Source organism: Lampetra planeri, chromosome 7 (assembly GCF_965212315.1).
Source record: "Lampetra planeri chromosome 7, kcLamPlan1.2.h2, whole genome shotgun sequence".
Classification (NCBI taxonomy): domain Eukaryota; kingdom Metazoa; phylum Chordata; class Hyperoartia; order Petromyzontiformes; family Petromyzontidae; genus Lampetra; species Lampetra planeri.
Window position 1 is genome coordinate 3,834,640 of NC_136113.1, and position 26,733 is coordinate 3,861,372.

At 43.6% G+C, this 26,733-nt stretch overlaps 3 protein-coding genes across 9 annotated transcripts in view; 1 reads left to right on the forward strand and 2 right to left on the reverse strand.

Annotated features, from left to right (window-relative positions):
- Positions 1-6,853, reverse strand: part of BIRC6 (baculoviral IAP repeat containing 6) — a 149,468-nt gene extending 142,615 nt beyond the window's left edge. For all 6 annotated transcript variants that reach the window (XM_078595979.1, XM_078595981.1, XM_078595980.1 and 3 more), the window contains exons 1-4: positions 6,653-6,853; positions 1,408-1,589; positions 596-733; positions 162-355 (exon numbers count right to left, since the gene is read on the reverse strand). In XM_078595979.1, the coding sequence (XP_078452105.1) occupies positions 162-355; positions 596-733; positions 1,408-1,589; positions 6,653-6,827 (689 nt within the window). In that variant the 5' untranslated portion in view covers positions 6,828-6,853. The remainder of the gene's footprint in view (positions 1-161; positions 356-595; positions 734-1,407; positions 1,590-6,652) is intronic.
- A 4,149-nt stretch (positions 6,854-11,002) lies between these two features.
- On the reverse strand, positions 11,003-16,055 carry YIPF4 (Yip1 domain family member 4). The gene is made up of 6 exons (XM_078595985.1): positions 15,667-16,055; positions 14,546-14,702; positions 13,348-13,519; positions 13,166-13,243; positions 12,952-13,065; positions 11,003-12,583 (listed from the first exon to the last, which is right to left on the reverse strand). Exons 1-6 carry the CDS (start codon positions 15,746-15,748, stop codon positions 12,446-12,448), a joined length of 741 nt encoding a protein of 246 aa, XP_078452111.1. The 5' UTR covers positions 15,749-16,055; the 3' UTR covers positions 11,003-12,445.
- Positions 16,056-16,147: 92 nt separating this feature from the next.
- EXO1 (exonuclease 1) lies at positions 16,148-26,319 on the forward strand. 2 transcript variants are annotated; one of them, XM_078595983.1, is made up of 14 exons: positions 16,148-16,465; positions 16,891-17,091; positions 19,686-19,805; positions 20,202-20,325; positions 20,451-20,588; positions 20,700-20,912; positions 21,030-21,217; positions 21,407-21,503; positions 21,605-21,866; positions 22,046-22,301; positions 23,229-23,613; positions 24,510-24,767; positions 25,353-25,537; positions 25,649-26,319. In XM_078595983.1, the coding sequence occupies exons 2-14, from the start codon at positions 16,931-16,933 to the stop codon at positions 25,719-25,721; spliced, it is 2,460 nt and encodes an 819-aa protein (XP_078452109.1). In that variant the 5' UTR covers positions 16,148-16,465; positions 16,891-16,930; the 3' UTR covers positions 25,722-26,319. The 2 variants fall into 2 exon arrangements, with proteins under 2 accessions (XP_078452109.1, XP_078452110.1); XM_078595984.1 differs by lacking the exons at positions 16,148-16,465; positions 16,891-17,091 and adding an exon at positions 17,511-17,592.
- The last annotated feature ends 414 nt before the right edge of the window (positions 26,320-26,733 follow it).

The window sequence follows — 26,733 nt, forward strand, 5'->3', positions numbered from 1 at the left end:
TAATGCAGCCCAAGGCAGATAATGTATTTTTTTCCATTAGAAGCACTACACTAAAATAAATGAAACCCGATATCAGAAAAAGCAACCGGAGCGTTAAAAAGGCTCAACCACTTAAATGTGACGCAGTACGTGTGGGAGCTCAGCCTGCACCAGCGACTTGCCTGTCTACGGGCCGCCCTGGTCCCCCTCCCAGCTCGGCCTGAGCGCTGGGCAGAAGGTAGGCGAGGCGGTCCATGAGGGCGGCTGCCACGGGCAGCGCGGCCAAGTTGAGGCCGACACGCTTGAGCTCGTTCACCACCCCAGCCGCTGCAGAGCGCAGCACGTGGTGCGGCAGGCACAGCTTCACCGTCGCCCACTGTCAGTGGGAGGTTAAACCAAACTCATTAGTGGTCGCAGGACCTTCTCCATCTCCAGCACAAGCACATGGCTTCGGTCTTGAGATAGCAGTGATGCAACGTGTCCAACGTCCAACATTTTTGGAAGAATGCCCACCTGCTCAAATAAAAGTACATTTTGTACTTAGGGTCTAATTATAGATGGAATATTCATGTATAAATCTCCAAATTGAACAAAATATTAAACGCAGTTCACTTACCTTCGCCACCTTGTGGCTGAGAGCTGGCTCCTGTGTTGAGCTCCTGACACCATCCCTTAGCTGAGAGATGAACTGGTCATAACCCTCCGTGCCAGAAACATCAATCTTCCTCTGGCAAACTGAGAGCAGCTGCTGGGCCTGAAACATTAAAAAATAGTACCCACAAACTATAAATGTGTATTATTTTCACCACTTGTATACTGCAGTACAATATGGATTGATAAAGCATTATTGCAACCACATCTCAAGATGCTGTATAGAGTGGGCATATTTATCTATATATACAAAAGGGAAATTTGTGAATGTGTATCTGTTCGAAATGTTTAGCATACTTCCCGACATGCAACAAACTTGAAATTTGGCATGTGGGTAGCTTCCAGACTGTACACAATGGAAAATAGACTTTTGTATTTGGGAGAGGGGGCGCAATAATGCATATATTTTGCACGGCAAGTGAGCGGTGACGTCACATCTGTGATGTCACCCGCATGCGGAAGCGTTACGCAGTGTGCCTGCTGACGTCACGCATCCCCCCACCCCAACCCTCCGCGTAGGCCGTGTATTAGTCCAAGACAAGAATCCAAGTCTCGGGCAAAGCAGGGTAGTAAAGCTAGTTATATAAAAAAAGAGGCAGTGCGTTATGGGTGGAGTCCAAAATGCATTGAATTCAAATACATTCCAATAAACAATAATGTCCAAACGATGGTCTATCATGACAGTTAAGTGACAGTGGAAGACAGGGGCTCGGCGGCAGCACCACATGTGCGAGACGGGCGAGCCGATGGAGGGGAGTGTCCGCAGGTAACACTTGCCTCTGAGACGGGCAGCTCCAAGTGCACCGGGTCGTCAGGCTTGGTGACGGCGGCCTGCAACGCTGTGTCCAGCAGCAGGATGCCATTAAGATCCTTCCGGCAGCCGACAGCAAACCCATCCGTGAAAACCACCTTATCTACCCCCGACAGGTAATGGCACTCGATCTGACCACCTGCCTTGGCTGGAAGGTACGAAGGAAAGGAAAACAATGATGGCATTTTAATCATGTTCCTTACGGAGACACATTATTCTGTGAGCAGCCGCACAAAATACAAATGCTTTGTTGAGATTATGTCATATGGCTGCAAATGCACTTTTAAAAAGTAAAAACCAAATATGTGTGAGCATTGTTAACTTTCTGAAATAACACATATGCCAACTTGAAATGAATCACAGTGTGTAAATGTGAAGCTAGGGGAGATGTGGACCAAAAGTGGAAGACAGATGGTTTCACTTTGTAATAAAAAAAAACAGCAGCATACATTCATGGGATCAATAATTCACAATCAGGAATGCAGGCAGACGATAAATGAAGATTGAATACCATAATGATTAAGACAATGATGTGTCAAGAAACATGTATACATCATGCTCTGTAGCCCTGTCAAATGAATTATACGCAATTATAACAGTCGTAAGTATTAAAACAAGTTCACTAATTAAGAACAATTACTTACCAAGTAAAAAAAAACACTACCACAACTCGAGTGAAATAGTTGTGGTAGTGAGACATCACTCCAATACTCATATTCCTCTACGAGCATCCAAAATTAATTTGAAGATCACTCAACATCTCCAACAAACAAAAAGAGTATTTTGAAATCTCCAGTCAATCTTTCTCCTCAGCATGTCGCTCATTCTACTCTGCTGCCCCCAGAGAGATTCCTTCCACCAACCATCAATGCCAGACTCCCTGAACCTATTCAAGTCTCAACTTTACATATTCCTTGTTGCCTCTACCTCCGGCTGACTGCATATCTATAAAATAAATATTCCCACTGTTTCTGTACGGCATCTTGCGATGCAGTTTAATTTAGGTAGTCTTGATGCCAATTGCATTGGATAAACTATTTAATTTGACATTACATCATCGGTTGATGGGCATACTAGGCAAATGTTTGTAAGCCCAAAGGTAGAACAATCTACAATGGTAAATTACAAATTAACTAAGCCATCATATATAGAAAATGTGTAAAACACAGGCAAAAAAAAAGTCATGTTGGTTAAAAGCAGTTCGACTTTGACAATACCTTTAGAGATGTGCAAGCCATTCTCAGAAATAAAATACATTATTTATGATATCCACTTATTGCTATTGCAATAGTGAGTACTTTTGTTACTGCACTCTGGTTGAACTTTTCCTCACACAAATTACCTCGCCGCCTATGGCATCCAAGAACCAGTTTCTTATTCTCTAATATATGCCGGTACCAACTACTGCGCGGGAGAGCTCATTTGGCCACCAACAGTAGCAATATTAAAAAACAACACTACAATTTTCCTGGAATTGGTCTTATGCATAGGTTTACTATGTGAATAAAAGTTATAACATCCCGTGATAAATCTTGACTTCTCTTACAACAATAACGACCTAAGAACTCTAGAATAAATATACTTAATGTATGAAATAGTAATACTGAAATTTTATTAACAATAACATAGAAAATCTGGCCTCATATTTAGAGGTAGATTTTCCATGGCATGAATCTTCACAATAGTCTAAATTTAGGATGTTAACAATTGCCATACACTTGACACCTTAATACATAATTTACACTCACCACATAACCACAAACACATTTGCCTAGGTATGAACGTAAATGATTAAGGGATATGCACAACCAACAAATGTTTGTCTGTATTTAAATACATTTTACCACAGCTAAGTTTAACAGTGTGCAGTGAGCACGTTACATATTGTAATGACAAAACAAAAATAATGGCTCATCATCTCGCCTTTCAAACTTTTCCATTATGCCTAGACATGATGACCTTCATATGAAACGCATCAAGCTCCACATTCAGTGCAAACGGCCGAGTAATCTAGGAATCACAAGCCATGTGTGATGTCACGACACCAACGTGTCGAATTGGCTTGAGTCAAGCATGGCCACCGTCTCATCAATAGTGGGGCACCGTGGATATGGACCAAACGGCCATACACTCCAGCTGGTGTTCCTGAAAATTACTTAACTAGAGGCATGTTTTGGTGCCATATCTTAGGCACCTAATGATGCAGTATAGATGTATGTCGTGACATCAAACCCCAAGCATAGTAACCACACGCATGACAACAGTCAAGTGAAGGTTATGTAAAGTCCCTAGGTCATAAACCGAACGACACTCTAATGTTTATGAACTTATAATTCAATAGATGAGAATACTAAAGAGGCCAAAATAAGACCATCTACTTATATTTCTGAACTCAAAGGTTTAAATTATAACCATGCTTGTAGAATCTGACTATAAAGCACACACAAAGTTTAGCATTTGGTACATGTGCCTATGGCTCATGCTGCCAAAAGAAGGCACTTATTATACTAAAATTAGGTTAAACCGGTCTTAAAAACAGTCTTAATTGGATATCCTATCACAGTACAAAAGTTTTCAGCCAATAAATGATAATATAAGAAAAAAAAGTTGGGAGTTAATCTTCACACATACGTTGCAGCACATGCAATAATATACATTCCGTGGTCAACACTGGCTTGGGAAACCGAAGTTAATGGAAATCAACATACCAATTTACATAAAAAGAAACGTATTGTGCATTCTATATTACCTGCTATATGGATCAGAAACTTGGAAATTGCTAAAAAAATTACAAAGCTGAAAATAAAACCATGGAAAGCAGTACCTGCTAGGAATTACACCGAGACACGCGGACCAGAGAGCGAACGCCGGTTCAAGATATCTTGTTGACTTTGAGGAATGTAAGTGGGCTAGGGCATGATATGTCGTTAGAAGAGGAGAAGGGATGATGGCCAGTGGTCTAGGCTCATGACAAGAGTGGCAGGCAAAGGAGGGCACATGCTTGAGGGGATGTCCAATACGGGGATGGAGCGATGAAATCGGTTGTGCAGGAGCAAGATGGATTGTTGCATTGCGTGACCAAGAGATAGCTACTGCTTGGGAAGGACTTTATCCAGCAGTGTATAGATAATAATTTATGATCATAAATAACACTTGCTTACATCGAGTAGAATTTAGAACCAATGATTATAAGTTATGGAACTGAAGTTGACCTTCAGAGAAGACAATCGAAGCAAACGAAGAGATGTGTCTATATCTGATATCTGGGAAGTTAGTTTCATGGGGAGTTTACCGCAACAGTAATTGACACTTTAAGCGAACTATATCAATCATTATATAAACATCTTGTGTTGAAACTATAAATATAACATTCTTGGAATGGATTTTAAACATTAAGGTATAGCCTTTGTTTATAACTGCCATTGTTATATCAACAAAATTAGAATAATTCTCATGTTATGAAAAAATTAAGTATTTTTATTCTCAAAACACGTGCATGACGGTGTTTGCCTCTGTTGGAAGCTCTGAGCCGATGACGAAAATTGCATATTACCACAACATATCCAAGAATTACACAAAATGCCCACGATTGACTTTGGATAAAGGCGTACTTATTTTTTATCAACCAGTGAGATGATGGGATGAATCGACCACCCGCTGGGATGTGAACTCGAGCAGTGCCATCATCCCGGTGTTTCTGGAATGTTACATTCAATGGCTTGCCAATAAACATGGGATTGTGCAGTCTAAATGCGTCTTCCTCTCACCACGCACGCAGTTAAAGCCATGTCGTAAAGGACAGTATGTGCACGTGAACACTCCACATTGATTTTCAATTCAGGAAATCATGTCACCAGCCCGTGAAGCGCCGTATTAGAGAAATTCATAAATATGTTGCAACCAAATACACACCACGCAACAAAGGTTAAAAAAAAGTGACAGCGCGGAGACAAAGCAGCGTGCACCACCAGCAGGAGGGCTCTTTGGTCCAGATCGAAGCGGCATATCTCAATCTACACGTGGGTGGTGGGTGGCGAGGTCGTAAACGCGACGCGGCAAGATGCCGTCAATAATGAATAACGCGGTTCAAACTGGGCCCAGAGGCCGGGTCTGAGGCCGGGTCTGGGGCCGGGTCTGGGGCCGGCGCCGGGTCCGGGTCCGCCCTGGTTCGGGAGTGAACGACGCCCTGCGGCCTGGAGCGCGGCCGCTGAAACTCAATGGGGAGGAAGAGGTATTGCGATGGTGGTGGTAGTGGCTTCGTCACAGCCACGTCTTCCTCATTCTCGTCTGAGGCTAGGGCCAAGGAGCGGTGGACCGACGGTAGCGAAGAGCCTCGTCGTGTTGTCGGTGGACGGCGCGGCCGGCAGAGAGGTGGAGAGGGGAGGGCACGAGGCAGACGGCGGATACAAGTGGGGATGAGAAGTGATGGAGGAATGGAGGGAAGAGGGCAGGGAGGAATTGTAAGAGGGGGGGAACGATTACTGGGGATTGAGAGGCGTGGAGGCGACTAACACTAGAAGAAAAGACCAGGGCAGGGGAAGGAAGCGGCGAAAATCTTCAGTGGGAATGCGAGAGTGGAAAGGTGACGTAGATGGGGGGGGGGGAAGAGTTAAACACAAGAGAGACGAAGGCGGGAAACGAGACAGTGAAAGTGGAAAAAAGCGAGGGGATAAACAAGACTGATAAGTCTGTGAGAGGGAAGCTGAAAAGAGGAAATAAAAAATACCGGCATGAGACGATGCTGAGACAGGGATAGGACAGGAGATGAGAGGATAACGAAGATACAGGGAGACGAAAATACGCGAGAGATGGAACAGGGAGACCGATAATACGTGAGAGATGAGACAGAGAGACGAGGACGGGGAGAGATAAGCGATCGTGAGATGAGCCTCACGAGAAGACGAGTGACAGGCAGATAAAGAGGGGAGAGAGCACCCGAGTCGAGAGGGCCCAAAGTGGCAGGGAAGGCGAGCCCACAGACAGACACACACGCAACGTGAGAGAGCCAGGGGAGACACGGAGAGAGACACGGCAGAGACACCGAGGCAGGAGACAAGCGAGAGACAGACAGACAGAGGCCGGCATCGCGCAGAGACCCGCGCCGTGCGAGCGAGCGGCCGACGCGGAAGAGCGGCGGAAGAGCGGCGGGAGACGAACTCCTCCACCCCCCCCTTCCTCCTCGCCTCTTCCTCAACACTGGGCCGCACTCACCGTTGAGCCCCGACACCTGCAGCAGCGCGCCCGACGTGCCGTCGATGACCTTGACCGTGGCGCTGCGGGTGACGGCGAGCACGGCGTTGAGGGACGGGTGGTAGGCCAAGCCGTGGAGGCCCTCCTCGCACCGGAGGCAGCCATCGCTCGTCACCACCCACTCCGCCGCGGCCATGTTCGCTGCGGACCACGGGCCGTGACCGTCTGACCCCACCCCCCACCACTAGCCCCGCCTCTTGCGCGTTACGTCACTTCCGTCGGATACGCCCACAAGCCCGAGAGGCGGTGACGTGGGCGAGCGAGCGACTTCTTTAGGCCATGTTGGGTGGGGGAGGGATTTGTTGGTGGGGCGGGGCTCTATTCTCATGGGCTATATCTTCTTGGTTAAATTTTGATTTAAAGCTTTCGTGACTGCAGGGATTCATATTCTTGGTTCTTTCGGTAAAGTCACGTAGAAGGGAAATAATAAAATAATAAAAATATAAAACAAAATTCTCAAGAAAATGTTCTTGCTGTGGATTTCACACCTGATGATGACTGCTTGTGTTGCAGTCGAAACGTCGTGAGAATTTTTATTGTTTTATATTTATATTATTGTATTATTTCCCTTCTACGTGACTTTACCGAAAGAAACACGAATATATTCTTGGTTCTTTCGGTATTCTCACGACGTTGTGGCCGAAACGTCGTGAGAATTTTATTTTATTACGTTTTATTTTTATTATTTTATTATTATTTCCCTTCTACGTGACTTTACCGAAAGAACCAAGAAGATGAATCCCTGCAGTCATGAAAGCTTTAAATCGAAATTCAAATGGCTTACAATTAATCCGCCATAGAATTAATGATATATTATGTTAATGTAGAAGGAAGCCAATCGGCGTCGAGCGGCCGACTAATGTGGGCGCTGATTGGCTTCCTTCATTATTAACATAATTTATCATTAATTCTGTCGCGCGCCCACATTAGGCCGCTCCTTCACGCCGATTGGCTTATCTTCAACATTAACATAATTTATTCTGCAGCGCTCCGAGGCGTGCTGTGTCACGGCGCTGTCAGGAGTTTCGCAACCGCCCCCCCCTCCCTTAGTAAGATGGCCGCGCCTGTCACATCGCACGCCACCTGCGGAGCGGCGTGACAAGCACGCGTTGTGGACGCGTGGTGACCGGCGCTGGCAGGGGTGGGAGGAAATGTCGCGACTCTTGAATTAACTTGCTTTATTATTCATTAACCCGCGAGTTCAAGGGGTACAGCTTTTCTTGTAAAACAGCTTGAGGCGGAATGCGTCAACAAATAGCATCGATCGATAAAGTAGATCGATCATGCGCCCCACTTCACGTAGCTTGTCACCACGTGACGTGCGCGTATTTTGTGTCAACATCGCTTCAGTTTTTTTTAATTTAGCGAATGCTTTTTTTTCACGCGTGACTCTCACACACCGGCACCAGATACAGAAAAAAAACTAAGCAATTAAATCATGGATACGTATTTCCGATGTGTTATGCGAGTGTACGTCGGCCTAAACGTCAAGTAGCCACAGAGCCAATGTTGACAGCTTCCCCCTTTCACGTGCAGGACAAACCAATCCGCCCGGCACGCCTTGACGCACTCCACAGCCGGAGCCGAGCCGCGCCGGGGTCTCCTGCGCCACGCAATCACAACAGCGAGCTTGCTGGGCACCGGGGTTGATGTGCCCCATCGATGTGTACGGAAGCGGCACACACTCCCGGACGCGGTTCAAGTGAACGCGCATCAGTCGGTTTAATACGTAGGAGGCTTTCGCGAGCACTATCATCCATAATAAGAGGTTTTTTGGGAGAGGTTTTATCGGGTAAAAATGTGTCGTTAAACCCGCCACCAACCGACAGCCAGTTAGTAAGGTTTGTCACGTAAACAGAACGTGGCCAAATCGTTACTAGTACAGCACACCGGTGTGTTGGAGAGCAAATCCACAACATTTACAAATGTAACGAATTGGCATGTTCTGTTTACGTGACAAACCTTACTAATTGGCTGTGGCGGGTTTAACGATATATTTACACGATCTAACGCAAGAAAAACTATACTATGGACACATCAGTCACACGGCCTTCGGGGAGTGCATCATTTCGGCAACATTGGTTCAAGAAAGGCAAACTCTGGATCGGTTTCGACATTCAGTGTGTCTTCAGCAGTCAGGCACGCTTAATAAGATACAGCTGGGCTGGCAAATGCTTTCGCAGCAGAAATACAATGATCCGCGTTTACATAAAGGGGAGCCATGACGCGGATCCTCTAATCCGCGGCACATATGACGCATATGTGCCGTATAGGTCGGTTAAGTTTATACTGTACTGAATTTATATCCAAGAATAAAGCAAATCCAAAAAAAAAAATCTGTTGCGACAAAACAAAGTCAGCACAACCTTTTTCTGTACTCGTGGGGCGAAAAATACCCAACATCCGTTACCTCGACATTTCCCTTGAAGATCTCCAGCTCTGCGTTAACCCAGCTCATTTGTGGAGATCGAATGTGGTCCATGAAGAGTTTTCAATTGGCCCCGATGTACCATGGACCACAGGAGCTCAAACTGACAACAATCCACGAATGAACAGGGATTGGTGGACGTCCGTTATTATCCAGACTTGGCTCGCAGCGATGTGTGTTGCTCTTTCGAAGATGCACTTGTGTGGCCAACAATTCCAGTCGAGTTCAAATGTGTCCACAAATGGTTCAAGTGGGGACATTTCTTTCGATGGTGTTGGCCAGTGGTGGTCAATTGACGTCTCCTGAGCCGCATGCGGCTCTTTAATCCACCACACGTGGCTCTATTGAATGGGCATAACACAGAACATGCCATCACAGTAGCAAAAAATAATGAATTTAAGATATATAAATAAGCTCTTTGCAGAACTCCTGGGTTCTTTGTGGCTCTTGGTCTGTTAAAGGTCTGCCACCCCTACTGTAGGCATTCAGGCACTTGTACATCAGTGGGGGACGTGTTGTACCATCAATAGATACTGTACTATGTTGAGAGATAGAGCTGCCATGATCTTCCAATTAAAACTTTTTTTTTCCTCTGAGCGAAGTCCAATAATTACTTGAACCACCCTGAAACAAACCTCAGTTTTTGGCCGAGAGGTTAGTAGTTGCCTAAGTTTCCTGTTTTATCGGAATGCAATCAATCTCATCAAAACTTGTAAGCTAAGCAGGCGTGAAACTGAATAGGGCTTGGATGTGTGACCACTAGGCACCCAACATGTTATAGGCTGCAGAGCTACAAAGTTGGCAGAAAAAGGCAGTGCACAAAAAATTAACCCGTAAAAACAAAGTTTTTCACTATAAATCCTTTATATGCGTGGCGGCTAGAGTCCTCTCGTCCTCTGGCTTGAGATGGCTGCCACCTATGGGTCAGATGATTGCATGCCACCATTAAGCAATTGGTAATTAAATATAAAAAAAAAATTCCTAAAAAGTGGAAAATTTTGGAAAAAAAATTTCACGAAAATACATTGTCACGCACGAGTCTGTGTGCAAATGTCAGCCCGATTGGATCACGGGAAGTGGGTTAAAAAAACGACCGAAAGATTTGCACGGTCGTAAGCACGCAAGCAAGTGAACTTAATATAAAGGACTTAAAAATATATTGCACTGTATGTCTATGCTCCTACATTTTTGCTCCCCAAATGTAGCGTCGTATTGGAAGCATAAGCATATTTGCAGGGCTCTTTAAACACGTGTATAGGATTAACCACTCAGGTGTGTGATGAACATAGATGCATAAGTATATTCCACAGCTGGAAAAAAAGCCTTTGTCAAGTGCAGTGGAAGCGAGAACGGCTTTGGTACAAGATGCACAAATGTAAACACTATTGTGGTAATGATACACAACCTCCGGTGTTTTCCCTCCACGTTTAGAAACATGCATTAAGGTCATTTAGATTATTTTAGTGCTAGAAATGTCCAAATGATGGGCAACTTTGGTGAGCTATCATGTGGCCAGGTCACTTATGGAAAAAAAGTTAATACCTCAGTGGGCTTTGCCGAGGTAGGATGGGGATGGTATCGCTTTATTTGTATGTTTGGAAGATTTGTTTACCTTTCTTGTACTTTGCACTATCATGTTTTTGTACCGTTGTAACGTTCTTAACAGCCCTTATTGGACATATGTGAAAAATATCTTGATAGCTCATCAAATTCCTTCAGTATAAATATTCTGATTCTGAACTATGTGGAAGACGAGATTATAAAACGGTGTTTAACTAATTGAGTGTGTTACTTTGACAAAGATTACTGTAACTTGGCTTGTTGTACTCATGCATGTTTCACTATTTCGTAAAACATGGTAATGTACGACACGTAATTTGGAGTTTATTTCCCATTCCTTTATTAGTTTTAATACACCAAAATGAAATAAGGAATCAGAAGGAGGAATTCTTCATATGTATACAAACATGTATATGTATACAAACCCAAAACAACTATAAACATTACGGATCATATACAAAATGCATCTCGCTGTATACATATGTAAACAATTCATGGGTTCTTAACCTGCCGAGTCCCATTCAATGGAAATAAAAATGATCATTTAACATTTGCAAAGTACAGTATATTGTATGCATATAATAAAAGGCGAAAGTAATATTCTGTACTTTTGACTAAACATTACTCTCATCTTTTAGACTAATCACATTGTACATACCAATATTTTAGGGTTAAGCAAAACGGACTCAGATGCACAAAATGCAATTATAGTATCGATACCAATGTTACAGTAAAGAAACAAGTGAAAGAATATTCGATTGAAAAATAAAATGTATAATTTGCCTGCTAATTTAATATTGTACTTTCAATATTGTACTTTCAGTATTGCACTATTCTTCTTCAGCCCTTAGCTATAACTCAGATTAGTTATGTTGGTGTATATTTCAAATGACTGAATTTTTGAAAATATCCCAGTGAACCAAGATATTAACCTATTTACTAATAAAACGTGTTTGTTTAAAAAGCTGCTACAACATAAACATTTGCAATTAATGTGAACACATTTACCAAAATAATCCCATAAATTAAATAAGTGACAGCAATTTTTATTTGTATACCTTTGTATATTGTACCTGCAATGTGCTTTACCCATGCAACAATTTTGAAGCACTTCTAAACAAACAAAAACCAAAGCACCACAATGATTACACCATGAACTATTAAGAGTAGAGCACTAGAAAATATATCTTCTTTACACATATCTGTATAGGGTGGGAGAATGTCATTCATTTATGATGGTAACACATCCTGGCGAACGAAACATTCTGAATGATATCTGCATAGAGTATTGGATGAGTAAATCCCAATGAGTACAGATTTTCCATTCAGTTTTTCTGGGACTACAAGAGAAAATGGTTGTCCCCATATTCTTAGAGAAAGTTAGTCTGCATTAGTTTCAATTATCCCCCTTTAAACGTATATAAAAAGTACTTAAACGTACTTTTTATATACAAGTGTTACTGCTATTAATAACTGTCTATACCCCGGATTGTATGAGTTTTGGGGCTGCGATAAATTCCACCTTGGGTTTCCAGATTCCTTTGGTCAAAGATTTATGTTAACCTATCAGGATCAAAACCATAAGCGAGGATTTTGCAAAAACCGAGGTAGAATTATTTGCAGCATCTGTCAAACTTTGCCATAAAACCTTATTTATTTACTGAATTAAATGTAACAAGGGCATACATGTAACAAAGACATACATGATAACAAGGGCATACATGATTTAATTTTTTTTTTAACATCTGTTGTGAAATATACACATTTCAGGCCCCACTGTAGAGGGACAGGAAGTAAATGTACAGTAGAAATATGGGGTAGATGAGGAGAGGCTTCTTCGCCTTGAACTCGTCTCCAACAAGAAGTGAAGCAGCACTGTATGCTGACCAGAAAACACCAAACAGCTGAAAGTACAAAAACAAACACTTAAAACACGATTTAATAATCATGTTGTGAAAAAAAGAAGCATTTTGGAAAATATATTTAACATTTCTAAATGTATCCCTCTATTTAAGGAACGTAACAGGAGGATTTGTCCACAAATCTGGCTCCCGCCTGATGATACTAGTTGTAATTACTGGCGAAACGTCGTACAGATTGTAAATGTTGTGGCTTTGCTCTCCAACACACCGGTGTGCTGTACTAGTAACGAATTGGCATGTTCTGTTTACGTGACAAACCTTACTAATTGGCTGTCGGGTGGTGGCGGGTTTAACGACACATTTATATTTACGCGATCTAACCCAAAAAACCTGTATTATGAATTTCTTACCTTGACAAGAACAGATAGAAAGTCAAAAGAGGTCACCACCAGCAGCATAGGCACGATTACTACGAGTGGCAGGAGAGAGTACCCAATCACTCCCAAAACCTGCCCATAGGACACCTGCACACAGAAAATGATTATTTCTTTTGATATACCTTAAAGACACAAATGCAACATAATTCAAATATAATATAAAAAAACAAGTGTATTATGTTCTGACCTCTCCACCCAAAACTCTGGCCAACAGGAAGATGGTTAAGGAACCAAAGATCCATATTGTTATAATCCATGAAACTACCTGCAGGGAAAATAAAAACACGTCACGTTAATATTGTAATTTCAGTAAAAAAAAATATTCACTAATTAAGTGGATAAAACTAAAGGAAGACTTAAGAAACTTACCCTGAATTGGCCATAGAGAGAAACCATGGCAAAGAAGAGAACCACAGCCAGTGGCCCCCAGAAGTCAGGATTGTCTCGCACGACCTGGCGATTAAAGCCAAGTGCTGGCAATGGCATAAGGACACATCGTAGTTTGTAATAGATATCCTTCAGGTCGATGTCAAGCTCCTCCCTGTGCAGCACAACAGATATCATAACAGAGTCATTCAAATGAATGAAGTGCAAAACTAGTTACTACTGGCAAAGACTAATTAGAAAATCCATTGAAATAGAGAGAAATAAGAATGATTTTAACCGTTCTGATAGTTAAAGGTTTAGTGCTGCATGGAATCATATTATCAAGTAATACACTGCATGCCTATACAAGATCACCATACGTCGATGGTGATTACTGTGAGCAGCTAAGAACAGGTATTGCGATTTTTTTACCCAAAAACGGCATAATGTACATACATGTGCTTTACATTATGTACGTTGATTAACTGTGAATAATCCACCAATAATAGATATCCATTGTAATTTATATGAGAACATTAACCTCCCTCCTCTGGTCTTTGCACCCGATTGGCTTACAAGTGATGACATCACATCTATCCATCTTTAAAACAGGATTTCTCCACAATTTTGGCTCTCCTCTGATCAGACTGGTGGTTGTAATCACGTCGGTACTCGAATTGTAAATGTTGTGGGTTTACTCTCCAACACACCGGTGTGCTGAACTAATAACTAATTACCATATTTTGTATATGTGACAAACCTAACAAATTGACTGTCAGGTGGTGACGGGTTTAACAACATTTATATTTACGCGATCTAACCCAAAAAACCTCTCTTAGGCTAAAATCTGCCAGTATGGGACAATGATTGCTGCGAGTAATACCAACGGAGTAATTTGCAGATGATTTTAGAATTGACACCAGCACAATGGCTGGTGTCAATTATGGTTAATATACCCACACTAATAACCAGAGCGGCCTGCTGCGTTCAAACAGCAAATCCCTGCAACAAGTTGCAAACGTGCTACCGCTGGGTCATGCTACTGCCCCCAAACACTCTTGGAGGGGTTATTTGAAGACAGTTATACTGTATAAACACTTTTCACAAACATTGCCTTCATTGGGTTACTTTCTTCAATTGTGGAAAATCACGATTGCACGGTCCTGGCTTTTGATCACACACACCCATGACTGAGGCTTACAGAAGCGGCTTGCTGTCTTCTGGTTCATCACCCTCCTCCACCTCCAGGAGCCAGCCATAGCCCTTCTTGCGCAGGAAGGTCGTAGCGGTGGAGTCAGTCTTCACGTCCTCACCAAACTGCACCTTCACGTCCTCCGCTGCTATATTACCACTCAGATCTGGAAGTAACAATGTCTTTCTCTTAGCGAAATAAAGTAAATAGCAAAGCAGTTGGATAGGTCAACAAGCAGGCTGAGAAAAAAGCCAGGCAGGTGAAGAGACAAGGCAGTGAGATGTGGAGTCCCAAAGGCAGCGATGGCGATGCGGGTAATAAGATTAAACCGAGAGAGTTCTAATGCGAGGAAAACCAACACTTGAGTGGAGACAGAAAGAAAATCTGTTCACATACACTTTTACCCATTATGGTCCACAACAACGCATGAGTTGGGATACTGTATTGCTTCTTACGTTGAATAAGCCCAATAGTTTTGATGGGATGCTATTGCCAAGAACTGGTAACGCAGCAGAATGTTTACCCTGAACTCCGATGAGCCTCCCCTGTCGGACACAACCGGTCCAGAGTTTTCTTGGTTAAACAATAGTTGCTGGATATTATTGGGTTGGAAATCCAGCAGCTAAACATTTTATGTTTTTGTGGAAACAGAACAGAGTTCTGCTTACATAGTGTAGATATTGCATGTGATGATACGGGGACAAGCATAGGCATGACAGTGCGGGGAGTCTTGAAGGCAAGAGAGACACGGTGACAGACGAGCACAGAGGTGAGACAGCAAGAGATGAACAGAAAGATGTGCAGACATGGAGAGAGGGGGGATACAACTGCGGAGTGCCCAGTCCAGGAAGACAGATTATAAGGACGAGGGGACATGAAGACGATGGACAAGGAAACTGCTGGATTCTGGTTTCCTGACTCCGTTCAGGTCACGGGGGGTTGTGTTTGACCATACTTCACCACGTTGGTCGGCGCGAAAAACCTGTGAGATGACGCCGATACACCCAAGTAACAGTGGCGGATCGCACAGACCACCTTTGAGTGTAACAGTTGCCTCGAGTCGATGACTTAGGAGGCGCTAAATCACTTTCCGCATTGAACCCTCCTCGCCGTGTCAACTCTGCGCTCACCCTCGTTCCCTGGCGACGCCACGAACGTGAAGTCGCCGTTCCCGGGCGCGAACCGCTCCTGTGGCACGTTCGGAGGATTCATCTCAGCGAGTAGTAGTGGCTGTAGTGATGATGATAATAATCGTTGTTCTTGTTGTTTTAGCTCTTGTGATGACTAACGCTGCTGTCAGCAGACCGAGGCCTCGCCTATCGCGCGCCTTCGCTAGGCCGCGCCGCCATCGTTGCCCGCGCGGTGCCCCACGGGAAATCTCCACGTCGCTACCGGGGGCGAGTTATTATTTTAAATTGACAAAAATTAAATTAATAAAAACTAACCCTAACACTGGCGTTGTCTTATTATCACAACTATTAATTTAATACGTCGGTGTATTGTTTTCAGCGTTGGGTTTGTCGTCGTTATGTTAATGAGGAGGAGGAGGCGTGGCCACCGCCGCCGCTGCACCAATCAGAGAGCGGCGCGCGGGAAATTTGGCGCGCGAACGTCACCGCGCAGTAATCTCAGCCCGGCGTCACTGCTCAAGAGCCACACACGGATACAAGAAAGACGACGGATCGCAACTAATATTCCCGTATAAACATAACAACAATCACCCACAGGCTCCTCGTCGGAGCCTCGTCGGAGCCTGTGAGATTAATTATTTTTTTTATCGGCGTTTGTAATCAAGGGCACGAGTCAATAGCGCGCCGATCTCCGCTCGCGAACTACTTTTGGGACTTCCCCGTCAGCGCCGAGGCCCATTCATCAACCTCTCGTTGTTTTTCATCAACTTTCATCGCCACCGTTCAACCTCTCTGCTCGGTACACACGCCTGGCTCTCGACTGCAGTACAGTACCGCGCTCTCGTCATTTCGAACCGTCGTTGTTTACTGCCGCATACACAACAACGGTTGTCCAGATGCGCACCGTCGGCGAATGAAGTTCGTTGTCTCCCGCGATTGTTTTCTGTCTCGGCTGTCTCCATTCTATCTCCACTGTCCCCTACCCTCACCTATCTTTGTCTCCTCTCTGATGGGCTTAAGCGGTGTGCTTTCGCTAAGTTGTCCCCACCTGAAGAAGGACGCTTGTGTTGCGCCCGAAACGTCGTTATCTCTTTACCTACGTGGCTTTACCGAAAAAACTAGAATCTCTGATAGTCCCCTACCTGACATATTGTCCCACTGTTCTGTCCTGAGATTCCCCCCCACTCCTCCTCCCAGCCCTAACTCCATCTCCTTTCTCCCCAGCCCCCCAATTTGTCTCCCCGTCCCCTCATCGCCGTCCCCCATGGGGATCTCGGGGCTTCTGCAGTTCCTGAAGGAGGCGTCGGAGCCCATGAACGTGAGCCGCTACCGCGGACAGACCGTGGCCGTGGACACCTACTGCTGGCTACACAAGGGGGCCTTCGCGTGTGCGGACCGCCTGGCCAAGGGCGAGAACACTAACCAGTACTGCTGACAAACATCCCACCTATAGGACCACAAATCTTGGGGAATTGTTTGGTCGCCCGTTCTGGCAGCCATCCTGTTTGTGCTCTTTGGTTCTTTCGGTAAAGTAACGTAGGTCTCAAATGAATTAAATCACGACGTTTCTGGCGCAACACAAGCGTCCGTCATCAGGTGGGACAACCACAGCAAGATACAATTGCTGAAGTGGGTAGAAGGACTCTCGTAATACGAGGTTATACTGGTAGGAACCTCCTGGTTACACCAGCCCACGGGATTATTATGTCCGTCCGTCTTGCAGGGAGGGGCTGGGGAGGGGCTGGGTGGAGAGGGGCTGGGTGGAGAGGGGCTGGTCACCCCGTGGTGCCCTTATAAAACTCAACGTTTAACCTACTCACGCCGGCTTGTGCCCGCCTGCAGAATACACCACGCCGCCGTTGACCCTGGCCATTGACGGAGCAACCCAACGTTCCTCATAGCTCCCTCCGCAGGAATGTGTTATAGGTAAGAGAGGGGGGGGGCAGGGAGGAGAGGGGGGGGGAGTGGAGTGCTGCCGGACGAAGACGCTTGTGTTGCGCCCGAAACGTCGTGATTTATTTTATTATATACCTACGTGACTTTACCGAAAGAACCAAAGAGTATGGATCCCTGCAGTCACGAAAACTTCAAATCTAGATCTTATTTGTGGGTTCGGGCCATCCTTGGATTGTTCTCGCGTTCTCTTGACGAGTCAAAACCGTGTGTTACAAATCCCAAATTATGTACGTTGAACTTCTTTCGCACCGTACATAGACAACAGTGCTAATCAGAAGTGCGGGGGAATGACAACAAACTAAACACTATTATACTTGTTTCCAGTGTTCAAATGCCTTAAAGCAGAAGTCACAAACCGTATTGAAGTCTCGGCATGTCACTATATATTCTAAAGTCATCAAATAGGTCACGAGACAATTTGACAATTATTAAACATAGTAAAATGATACAGGATCCTCTATATACTTTTAATTCTGCATAATGTGGTGTTGCTAGATCTTTCCATAATTCTATGAACAATGTGTTATTGCTAGGGAAACCCAAAAAAGTCACTAGATCTAGTGACGAAATCGCTCCGTTTTCTACATGGCCACTTGTTAAAGTCGATTACAGACTCCATTACTCTATAGTGAGCAGCAGGGAAATGTGCTTGCTTTGGAGATTGCAGAGGCAGTGAAGCTGCGCGAGGTCCCACGAGTAAGAGGGACCCAGGCACTGCGCTACGAAGAGGGGGATTTGGACAGGAAGTCCCATTTAATGAATTGCATCAGGGCCCATGCAAACCACATGACACAACTGATGAGTAGTGTGGGTGCAATTGAATGCATCGTCGAATCTCATACTGCATCTCTTTACGAACCTCCTATGGCAGGGGTCCGTAATCAAAATAACAAGAGCCATTTTTTACGTATTCGGTTAAAAAAAAATTCAAGAACCACAATGCATGTGTATAATGTCACGAAGCAGTCCTTGAAGAGCCGTACGTGACTCCGGAGCGTAGGTTGCTGACCCCTACCCTATGGCCTCTTGGATTTTTATAGCCTGGCAGTCATACTTGCAGGCCCATCCAAACGTGGTATACATTTCTCTGCCACTGTATACTGGCTCAATCAAATCAAAGTTAGGTAATCACTTTGTCGTAGATGCATCTCTTGCTAAACAGACCCTCTTAGCTAAACTAGAATGGATTGTTAACTTTTATTGTAAGGAATGATGGAGTATTGATATATTCTCCCAACACAACAACTTACAGCCTTTTGTCAATCCACTGCTGGATGAAGAACTCTCCACACCTTTTGGTCGTTGGGTTTGAATGACCATAATCATGCTGGCTAATATAGGTTGGTGAAGGGGGGAAGAGAGTCAGGATCAGTTGAGTTATCACTCACCACTAATGTCAGCCATGGCTGGGAATTGAACACGGGTCACCAGATTCATAGTGAAGTGCTCTAACAATTGTGCCACAGCTTTCCCCCAGGTTATTAATAATTTCACTAAATAATTTTGCTAAATTTGCTTTCTACCGTCCATTCTCTCCTCCGGGCGCTATGGGCAGTAATTCCACGCAACGCTCCGTGCTTGTTTGTTCAGAAGTCCAGTGTCCAGTTCGTCCGTCCCCTATGGGCAGGAATTCCACACAAACCCCCTCTGCCCCCCTCTCTCTATTTAAGGTCTCAACACAGAGACGTCTTTCTGTGTGCCTATGTTTTTGTTTCTCTCTGTTTGTCTCTGTGTGAGTCTCTCTCTGCTTGCGTCTGTCTGTGTGTCTCCGTGTCTATGTTTTGGCTCTTTCTCAAATGTAGCAATCTTTGGAAGAATGTAATCAACCAGGTAGGGTGTTGACTGTTTTGTTGGCCGACTCTCTGTGTTGTGTTGAATTGCATTATATTTCCAAGTTTACTATGTTTTATTTATTTCTACGTGACTTTACCGAAAATTTTGAATCTAGTTTATTAATAAACGTGTCAAGTATTACTACAGTTATTGTAAAGTAAATGTCAAAGAAAAAACATCCACTAGAAGAGAGAAAAAATGAGTAACATTATTATGCACGTTGTGTTCAGGTATGTGTTCTACTGCGTCAAGTTCATTGAGATGCTGCTGGGCTGTGATGTGAAACCAATCCTGGTGTTTGACGGTTGCATGCTGCCCTCCAAGAAAGAAGTGGAGAAATCGAGGAGAGAGTGAGTGTCAAAGAATAAAAAGGCAGCATCTGCCATCAAGCCATGGTAGCATCTGCCAGGGCTTGATAGCCAAGTGTTAAGTGACAAAGTGTGAGCTTTATCCAAGCACAATACAGTATATTGACAAATACTCTGCATCTCCGATATTATCTGATTCTACTATGCACATACACCTGTTCCGTACTGCCTTCCAGGTTACTTCCAATTGGTGAATGGAATACATTGGTAGGCTGACTTATTTCTGTACTGGACATCCGTGTAAAGAGCTTTATGCTCATTGGATTCCTCCAGTCTAAATTAAGATTCTGATTCTGAATAGTGCAGATGCTCAAATGAAACAGCAATATGTCGAGACATGACATTTAAATCTATTGCCACCATTGTGTGCGAGTGTAGGAGGCGACAGCTGAATCTACAGAAAGGCAAGCAGCTACTGCGGGAAGGAAAAGTGTCAGAGGCGCGTGCCTGCTTCACACGCTGCATCAACGTCACCCCACAGATGGCTCTAGAGGTCATCAAGGTACCACACGCAGGACATCTTCAAACCAAGCTCCACTCAATGTGTACTATATAATGAGTGCTCAAGTTTTTTCCAAGTTGTATACCTTGAAGGTTGTATACAAGTGAAGTGCTTGACCCCTGCAGGCAGCACGTGCCCGGGGTGTGGACTGCATCGTCGCTCCGTACGAGGCCGATGCACAGCTTGCCTACTTGAACCGGTCTGGGATCGTTCAAGCAGTCATCACAGAAGACTCAGATTTGCTTGCATTTGGATGCGACAAGGTGCTGGGTTTTTTTAACAACAGAGCCTATGTTGTTTTATGTCAATCAAGACTTTAATTTTGAAAACTACATTTATTTCTGAGGTCAAATCGAACGTGTTTTGATTTCCAGGTAATTCTCAAGATGGATCAGTCAGGAAATGGAGTTGAAATTTCTCGGTCTCGACTTGGCCGTGTTACACACCTGGGCAACTACTTCACAGAAGAGAAGTTCCGCCACATGTGCATCCTCTCTGGATGTGACTACCTGCCCTCCATTCCAGGCATTGGCCTGGTGAAAGCCAGCAAGGTCCTCAAGTTGTCCAATGACCCCAATATAGTGAAGGTACTGTCCACAGCCAAGCCATTTAGATTTTTTTTTTCTGTTGTGACAACACATTACTTTAATGATTAGATTAATAATTTTCCTGTACCCATGCGTGTGCGTGTTCCTTTAAAATAGGTAATCCGAAAAATGGGCCATTACCTTAAGATGAATGTGACTGTGCCGGAGGAGTACATCGAGGGGTTTGTACGTGCTGACAACACCTTCCGCTACCAGCTCGTTTTTGACCCGATATCCCGGCAGCTGTGTCCCCTCAACCCATATCCCGAGGATCTTGACTCCAGCCAGCTGTCCTACGCAGGGGCGTATCCTTTCAAAGCATTGTTCACAAGAAAACAGGCCCACATTAACAAAGCCTGATATCGCGCCCAGCATTATTCGGTTATGTGCTAGATTAATACTGATCAAGTTTTATTCAGAAAAAAAGTGAGTGACATTCCAACACCTAAGAAAATGATATTTGTACTTTGACCTTACATTATACTATTAAACAGATGGATCGACAGTTCTCAGGCCCTACAGATTGCGCTGGGTAACATCGATATCAACAACATGATGAAAATAGATAACTTCAATCCAGACACAAGCAAGGTAATGCACATGCACATTTCAACAGTTTGCCTATCAAACAGAGGACTTTTGTCGAAATATAATTTGTGTTAACGTGTGCTTTTCTCTGGTTTTGGCATTAGCCTGTTGCTGTGAAGAGTCACAGCTGGTATCGTAATTCACAGCGTGTGGACAGTAATGCACACATGCTGAGCATTTGGGACAAAAGATACCGCCCTGCTGGCAAGGATGGTGTTTCTGCAGGCAATGGTCCTTCCCCAGTCAAAGCAAAGAACCAGATACTTCCAGAAAGGAGTGGCTGCATGAAAGGGAAGGAGAGAGTCATTGTTGCGTCTTTCATGAAGTCACGCAAGACAGATGCGGCTTCCAAGAGGCAGAGGCAAGGTGTGTTGCACTTAGAAAACATTTTGTCGATTTTTATGAGTCTGTTCATACATTGGAAATATATTTTATCTCGTTAACTAAATCTATTGTATGCCTGTAAAAGTTTACAACGTTTTTTTTGTGAACGGTACATTATTGTGCATGTTGATCTTTTTGCTGCTTTGAATGTTTTCACGCAGACGAGTCAAAGGTGTTGGAAATGGACCTACTTGAACAGTATTCCTTTTCCGGAAACAAAAAAATGTGCAAAAGCTCAGATGTAACAGACAGCCTTCCCTTGAGTGAGGGTGGAGTTGGGGGTGAACAATCATGTTCTCAGCAGCAACAAGTGAAGCACAGCTCCAACGTTTCCAATCACAAGAGCAGGTTCACCCGCTTGTTGAACAAGAAGGATCAACAGCAAGAAATTGTGTTCACACCTGGCACAAGAAGCAGGTGATTCTCAGCAACATTTAAACATATTTAACAGCTTTTAATCTTGATTTGAAGCTTTCGTGACTGCAGGAATCCATACTCTTTGGTTCTTTCGGTAAAGTCACGTAGGTATAAAATAAAATGAAATAAATAACGACGTTTCGGGCGCAACACAAGCGTCCGTCATCAGGTGGGAAAGCATGGTCTGCTGCTGAGGCAGACTGTTTTAAAAGGTTTGAAATGGGTGTAGCCTAAGGGTCATAAATAAGTGGTCGGGGCTAGTGATGTTAACGTGAGAAATTAGCATGTAACTGTAGAAAAGAAGTAAAGCGGCCTAGACGAGGGCACGGAAGTGGCTATGTTAATGTGAGAGATTAGCATGATGTTAATGTGAGAAATTAGAGGGCACGGAAGTGGCTATGTTAATGTGAGAGATTAGCATGATGTTAATGTGAGAAATTAGAGGGCACGGAAGTGGCTATGTTAATTTTATAAATTAGCATGTAACTGAAGAAAAGGAGAGCAACCCAACGGGTGTAATCCAAAGGGCCTGTGAGTATGAGAGTGCAATTCAAAAGACATGCGAGCATGAGAGTGCAATCCAAAGGCAAGAGAGTGCAATGCAACGGACATGTGAGCATGAGAGAGGCATAGAGAGAGACACAGAGAGTCGAAATAACAGCTGACATAGGCAGGTAGGATGGAAACATCAGTCAGTTAAGACTTTACCTGGTTAATAACATCCTTCCAATGATTGCTCAGTTTGTACCCATCCTCTCGGTTGAAGTTGTGTCTGTGTTTATATATCTAGATGGCTTCATGAACAAATCTCTGAAAGTAGCCGGTGGGTTTGCAGAGTACGTCCGTCTTGGAGGTACTCTGCCCCACACTCGTGGCTTTTGTCAGGAATAAAATGTGAGCTGTTATTTTGTCTAATATTTTTTTTAGGTTTTTCTACCCATCAAAAGAAGAAGCACAATCACCAAACTTGGTAAAATCATTATCGCCAAGTCAAACCGAGGTCAAGTCTAGTAAAGATCAAGGACAATCGGAGGCAACAGTTGATCAAGAACTAACTGGCAGTTCAAACCAATCAGGAGAAGTGTCATCACCCTTAAAGGAGACACACTGTCTGACATCCTCAGCACAAGATGAAGGGTCACCACTTTCAAATTTTCCAGAGAATGTCACAATGACAGAAAGTAAAATATCCAGTGCACAGCCACGGCAGGTGACTGCAACTGCCTTCAGTTGGTCCGGGAGCACGACAAGACATGCACAAGAGAGCAACTCTGCCATCGACAAACTTAGCCGTTTTAGAAGGCAACCACAGGTTTGAATTATACTTATTTTCCTTGTTAATAAATGAGGTGATAATGCATTATTTTACACAGGAGAACCTTGAATATCGCGGGTTTACGTCCGCGGTTTCGGCCTATTTCGGTCAACCTCTTTGTATACCAATTTATCTCGCGCGGGGGTGCGTTTGGGCCTTTTGCGAGTCTACTGTATCATTGGCTGATACCGTGGGGCGGGCGAGGGACATGAGGCAGTCAGTGGCACCTCAACCTTTGCCATGCAAGCATCTTGCGGACAAAGAACCCTATTATAACCTCCTAACAGACTGTTGGGGTAAGTGCTGATAGCGAGCACCGATAAAGGCTGGCACGGCACACGAGGGGGTGGGTGGCCAACACCATGCCTGGCCGCCGTTTCATCTGCCCAGTGGTGATGTTTACAGATCACACTAGGTACTCTTTTTAGGTGGAGTCGACCTAGGGGAGGCCCATGACCGGTTCAGATAATTATCACTGGTGTTGGCTGTGAGCGGGAATCGAACTCCGGTCGCCGGGTTCGTAGCGCAATGCGCTAACCGCTACACTACTGCCCCACACTCGTGGACAAACACAAGCTTTGGATCATCGTCATCAATAAATACAGTATTTAGGATTTATACTATTGTCTAAACAGATTTTTTTATATAGGGTTTTTACATGTTCATTTCAGTTATTTAGTTTTTCGTTTATTGGGCATACAGTACTTGTTTAAATTGTGATGTGCCTTTTTGGTTGCCATGTACCTTACCCCATTATTTAGGTAAGGCTTAAATATTGAATATCGTGGTTTTTACTTTCGCGGAACTTTCAAAGAACATAACCCCCGCAATATTGAAGAGTCTCCTGCATGCGTCAGTAATAACATTGCGGTGTACATTTTATTTCCCAACAGGAAGCAGTTTCAACAACGAACCTACCAAGCACAAATACGTTAAATCCATTTGCTCAAATGGGTCAAAGATGTTTACAGACTCGGGCAGCAGGAGATGGTGGTGGCAACCTGAGTGAGACTGAGGATGGCCATGAGGCCTCCCTCTCATCCTCCCCACCATCATTACCACGTGCCAGCCTCCAATCTCCTGCCAGAGGAATTATTGTTACCTCTCCTGCACAGGATTTTACAAGCTGTCCACCCAATCCGCATTTTAAGGTAATTTTACAAATAATTCCAGTCCTATGATTATCGTGTAATTAACTTCAGCAATGCCACCAACTTGAGCAGCTGCATTCTTATCGTTTCAAAATAGAGCAAATGCCACTCATTTCCAGAGCATACGCATAACAAAAAGTGTTAATCTTAACATGTTTATGTAAACCTGAATAATGATGGCCAAATATACAGGGTGATCCTTTTATAGATGCTCTACTAATTTCTCATGACTATCTTCTCAACATATGACTGCATATTGTGAAAGCTATGGCTCCATATCTTACAGAGGAGAGTTCAAAAGATTTAACAAGTATATTGAGTGAGATGTTTAAGAAGAGTGATGTGAGATGTTGAATTTTTTAAAATAAAATGTCTTGTGTATATCTACATATTTTAGATCGGTACATAGAAATCTAATTTTGGGAAAATTCAGACTTAATTTCAAACTTATATATTTTTAGTAATTGCACTTGCCATCATAATTGATTAGTTAGGAGTTGATATTTTTACGTGGCATTGCAAAATCTCGCACAATATTCAAGTTATTCCAAAGTGCGCCATTAAAACAACATGTGCTTTGCGCAGGGTGTGGGGCTGTCGAAGGCAGGCAAGGTCTTCTCTGGAGGCAGCCACAGCCCCCGCATGTTCGGCCAGGCCAAGGCCAGCGGCCTTAGCCGCAAAAAACCTGTAAAACACAACAACTCTGAGAACCTGAGCCAAGGCTCTCAACCAACGCTCAGCAACCTCTGGAGCAATTTCCAATATAAAAGGTGGGCTGCAATTTTGTGAATTGAAAAAAAAAATGTATTCTTTAAAAAAGTTAATAGACAGTATGAATTTTCGTGAGGATAAATCTGTTTGATTTCCTACCCAACCCGTAGGGAAACCGAGAACTTGATGTCTACAAGAAGTACGCTTCCCCTGTCACCCGTGAAGAGCAACATCTGTGTTTGATTCTAGATTTGAAGCTTTCGTGACTGCAAGGATTCATGCTCTTAGTTCTTTCGGTAAAGTCACATAGGTAAAAAATGAAATTCAAATTAATAAAGATAAAACAATAAATATCACGACGTTTCGGAGGCAACACAAGCTTCCGTCTTCGAAACGTCGTGATTTTTATTGTTTTATTTTTATTAATTTGAATTTCATTTTTTACCTACGTGACTTTACCGAAAGAACTAAGAGCAACATCTCTGTTTGAGTTTGCAAGCCAGATAATGTTGGTGCCTTTCCCTGGGTCGTCATCATATATGCTGTATATGCTGCTGAACCACGATAGTGTGGGTTTATTTGAGGAGATAAATTGCTTGTCATATTTTCTATTTTCATTACGTTATAAAGATCCCACTTTATTATTACACTTCCAGTGACAACTAATAATTGTACATAAAGGCATTGCAAAACTGTACAGTATGCCATTTCTATTAGACATTACACTGCCTATTGGTTTACATGGTACATCAAGCTTTTAATGGTTAAGTGAATAATTGACCGTGCATAAAACATGACATGCTCGACTGCTCGTAAAACTTAATAAAGTCGTTTTACTAGAGGGTTTGCCAATGTGGTGGCTCCATATAGAATGTGTCTTGTGAAAACAGGTGAGATCCACACACAAAGTACCAGTGAAATAAAACGAAATTATCTCTTGGAATATGGTAACAGGTGAAACTGGAGTTTGGTCATCATCAAGCATGATCACTACTGAATTTTGGTGCCTTTTTCCATGCTCGTCATTGTATGCGGTATATACTGCTGAAATACTAGTGGGTTCATTTCAGAAGATACATTGCTTGTCAATTTTTCTATTTTCCTGACGTTAAAAATATAAATATATTTGCACTTACAATGACAACCGCTAATTGTACTTGAAAGCTCTGCAAAACTGCAGTACGCCATTTCTATTGGACATTGCACTGCCTATTGGTTTACCTGGTACATCAAGCTGTTAATGGTTAAGTGAATC

Excerpts from the sequence above, each read along its gene's own strand:
- YIPF4 (XM_078595985.1), bottom strand. The coding sequence starts at position 15,748 with ATGAATCCTCCGAACGTGCCACAGGAGCGGTTCGCGCCCGGGAACGGC. Across the intron at positions 13,244-13,347 it reads CTCTCTATGGCCAATTCAGG|GTAGTTTCATGGATTATAAC; the intron begins GTAAGTTTCTTA and ends TTTTCCCTGCAG. Across the intron at positions 13,066-13,165 it reads CCAGAGTTTTGGGTGGAGAG|GTGTCCTATGGGCAGGTTTT; the intron begins GTCAGAACATAA and ends TTCTGTGTGCAG.
- EXO1 (XM_078595983.1), top strand. The coding sequence starts at position 16,931 with ATGGGGATCTCGGGGCTTCTGCAGTTCCTGAAGGAGGCGTCGGAGCCC. Across the intron at positions 19,806-20,201 it reads GTGGAGAAATCGAGGAGAGA|GAGGCGACAGCTGAATCTAC; the intron begins GTGAGTGTCAAA and ends GTGCGAGTGTAG. Across the intron at positions 25,538-25,648 it reads AGCAATTTCCAATATAAAAG|GGAAACCGAGAACTTGATGT; the intron begins GTGGGCTGCAAT and ends CCCAACCCGTAG.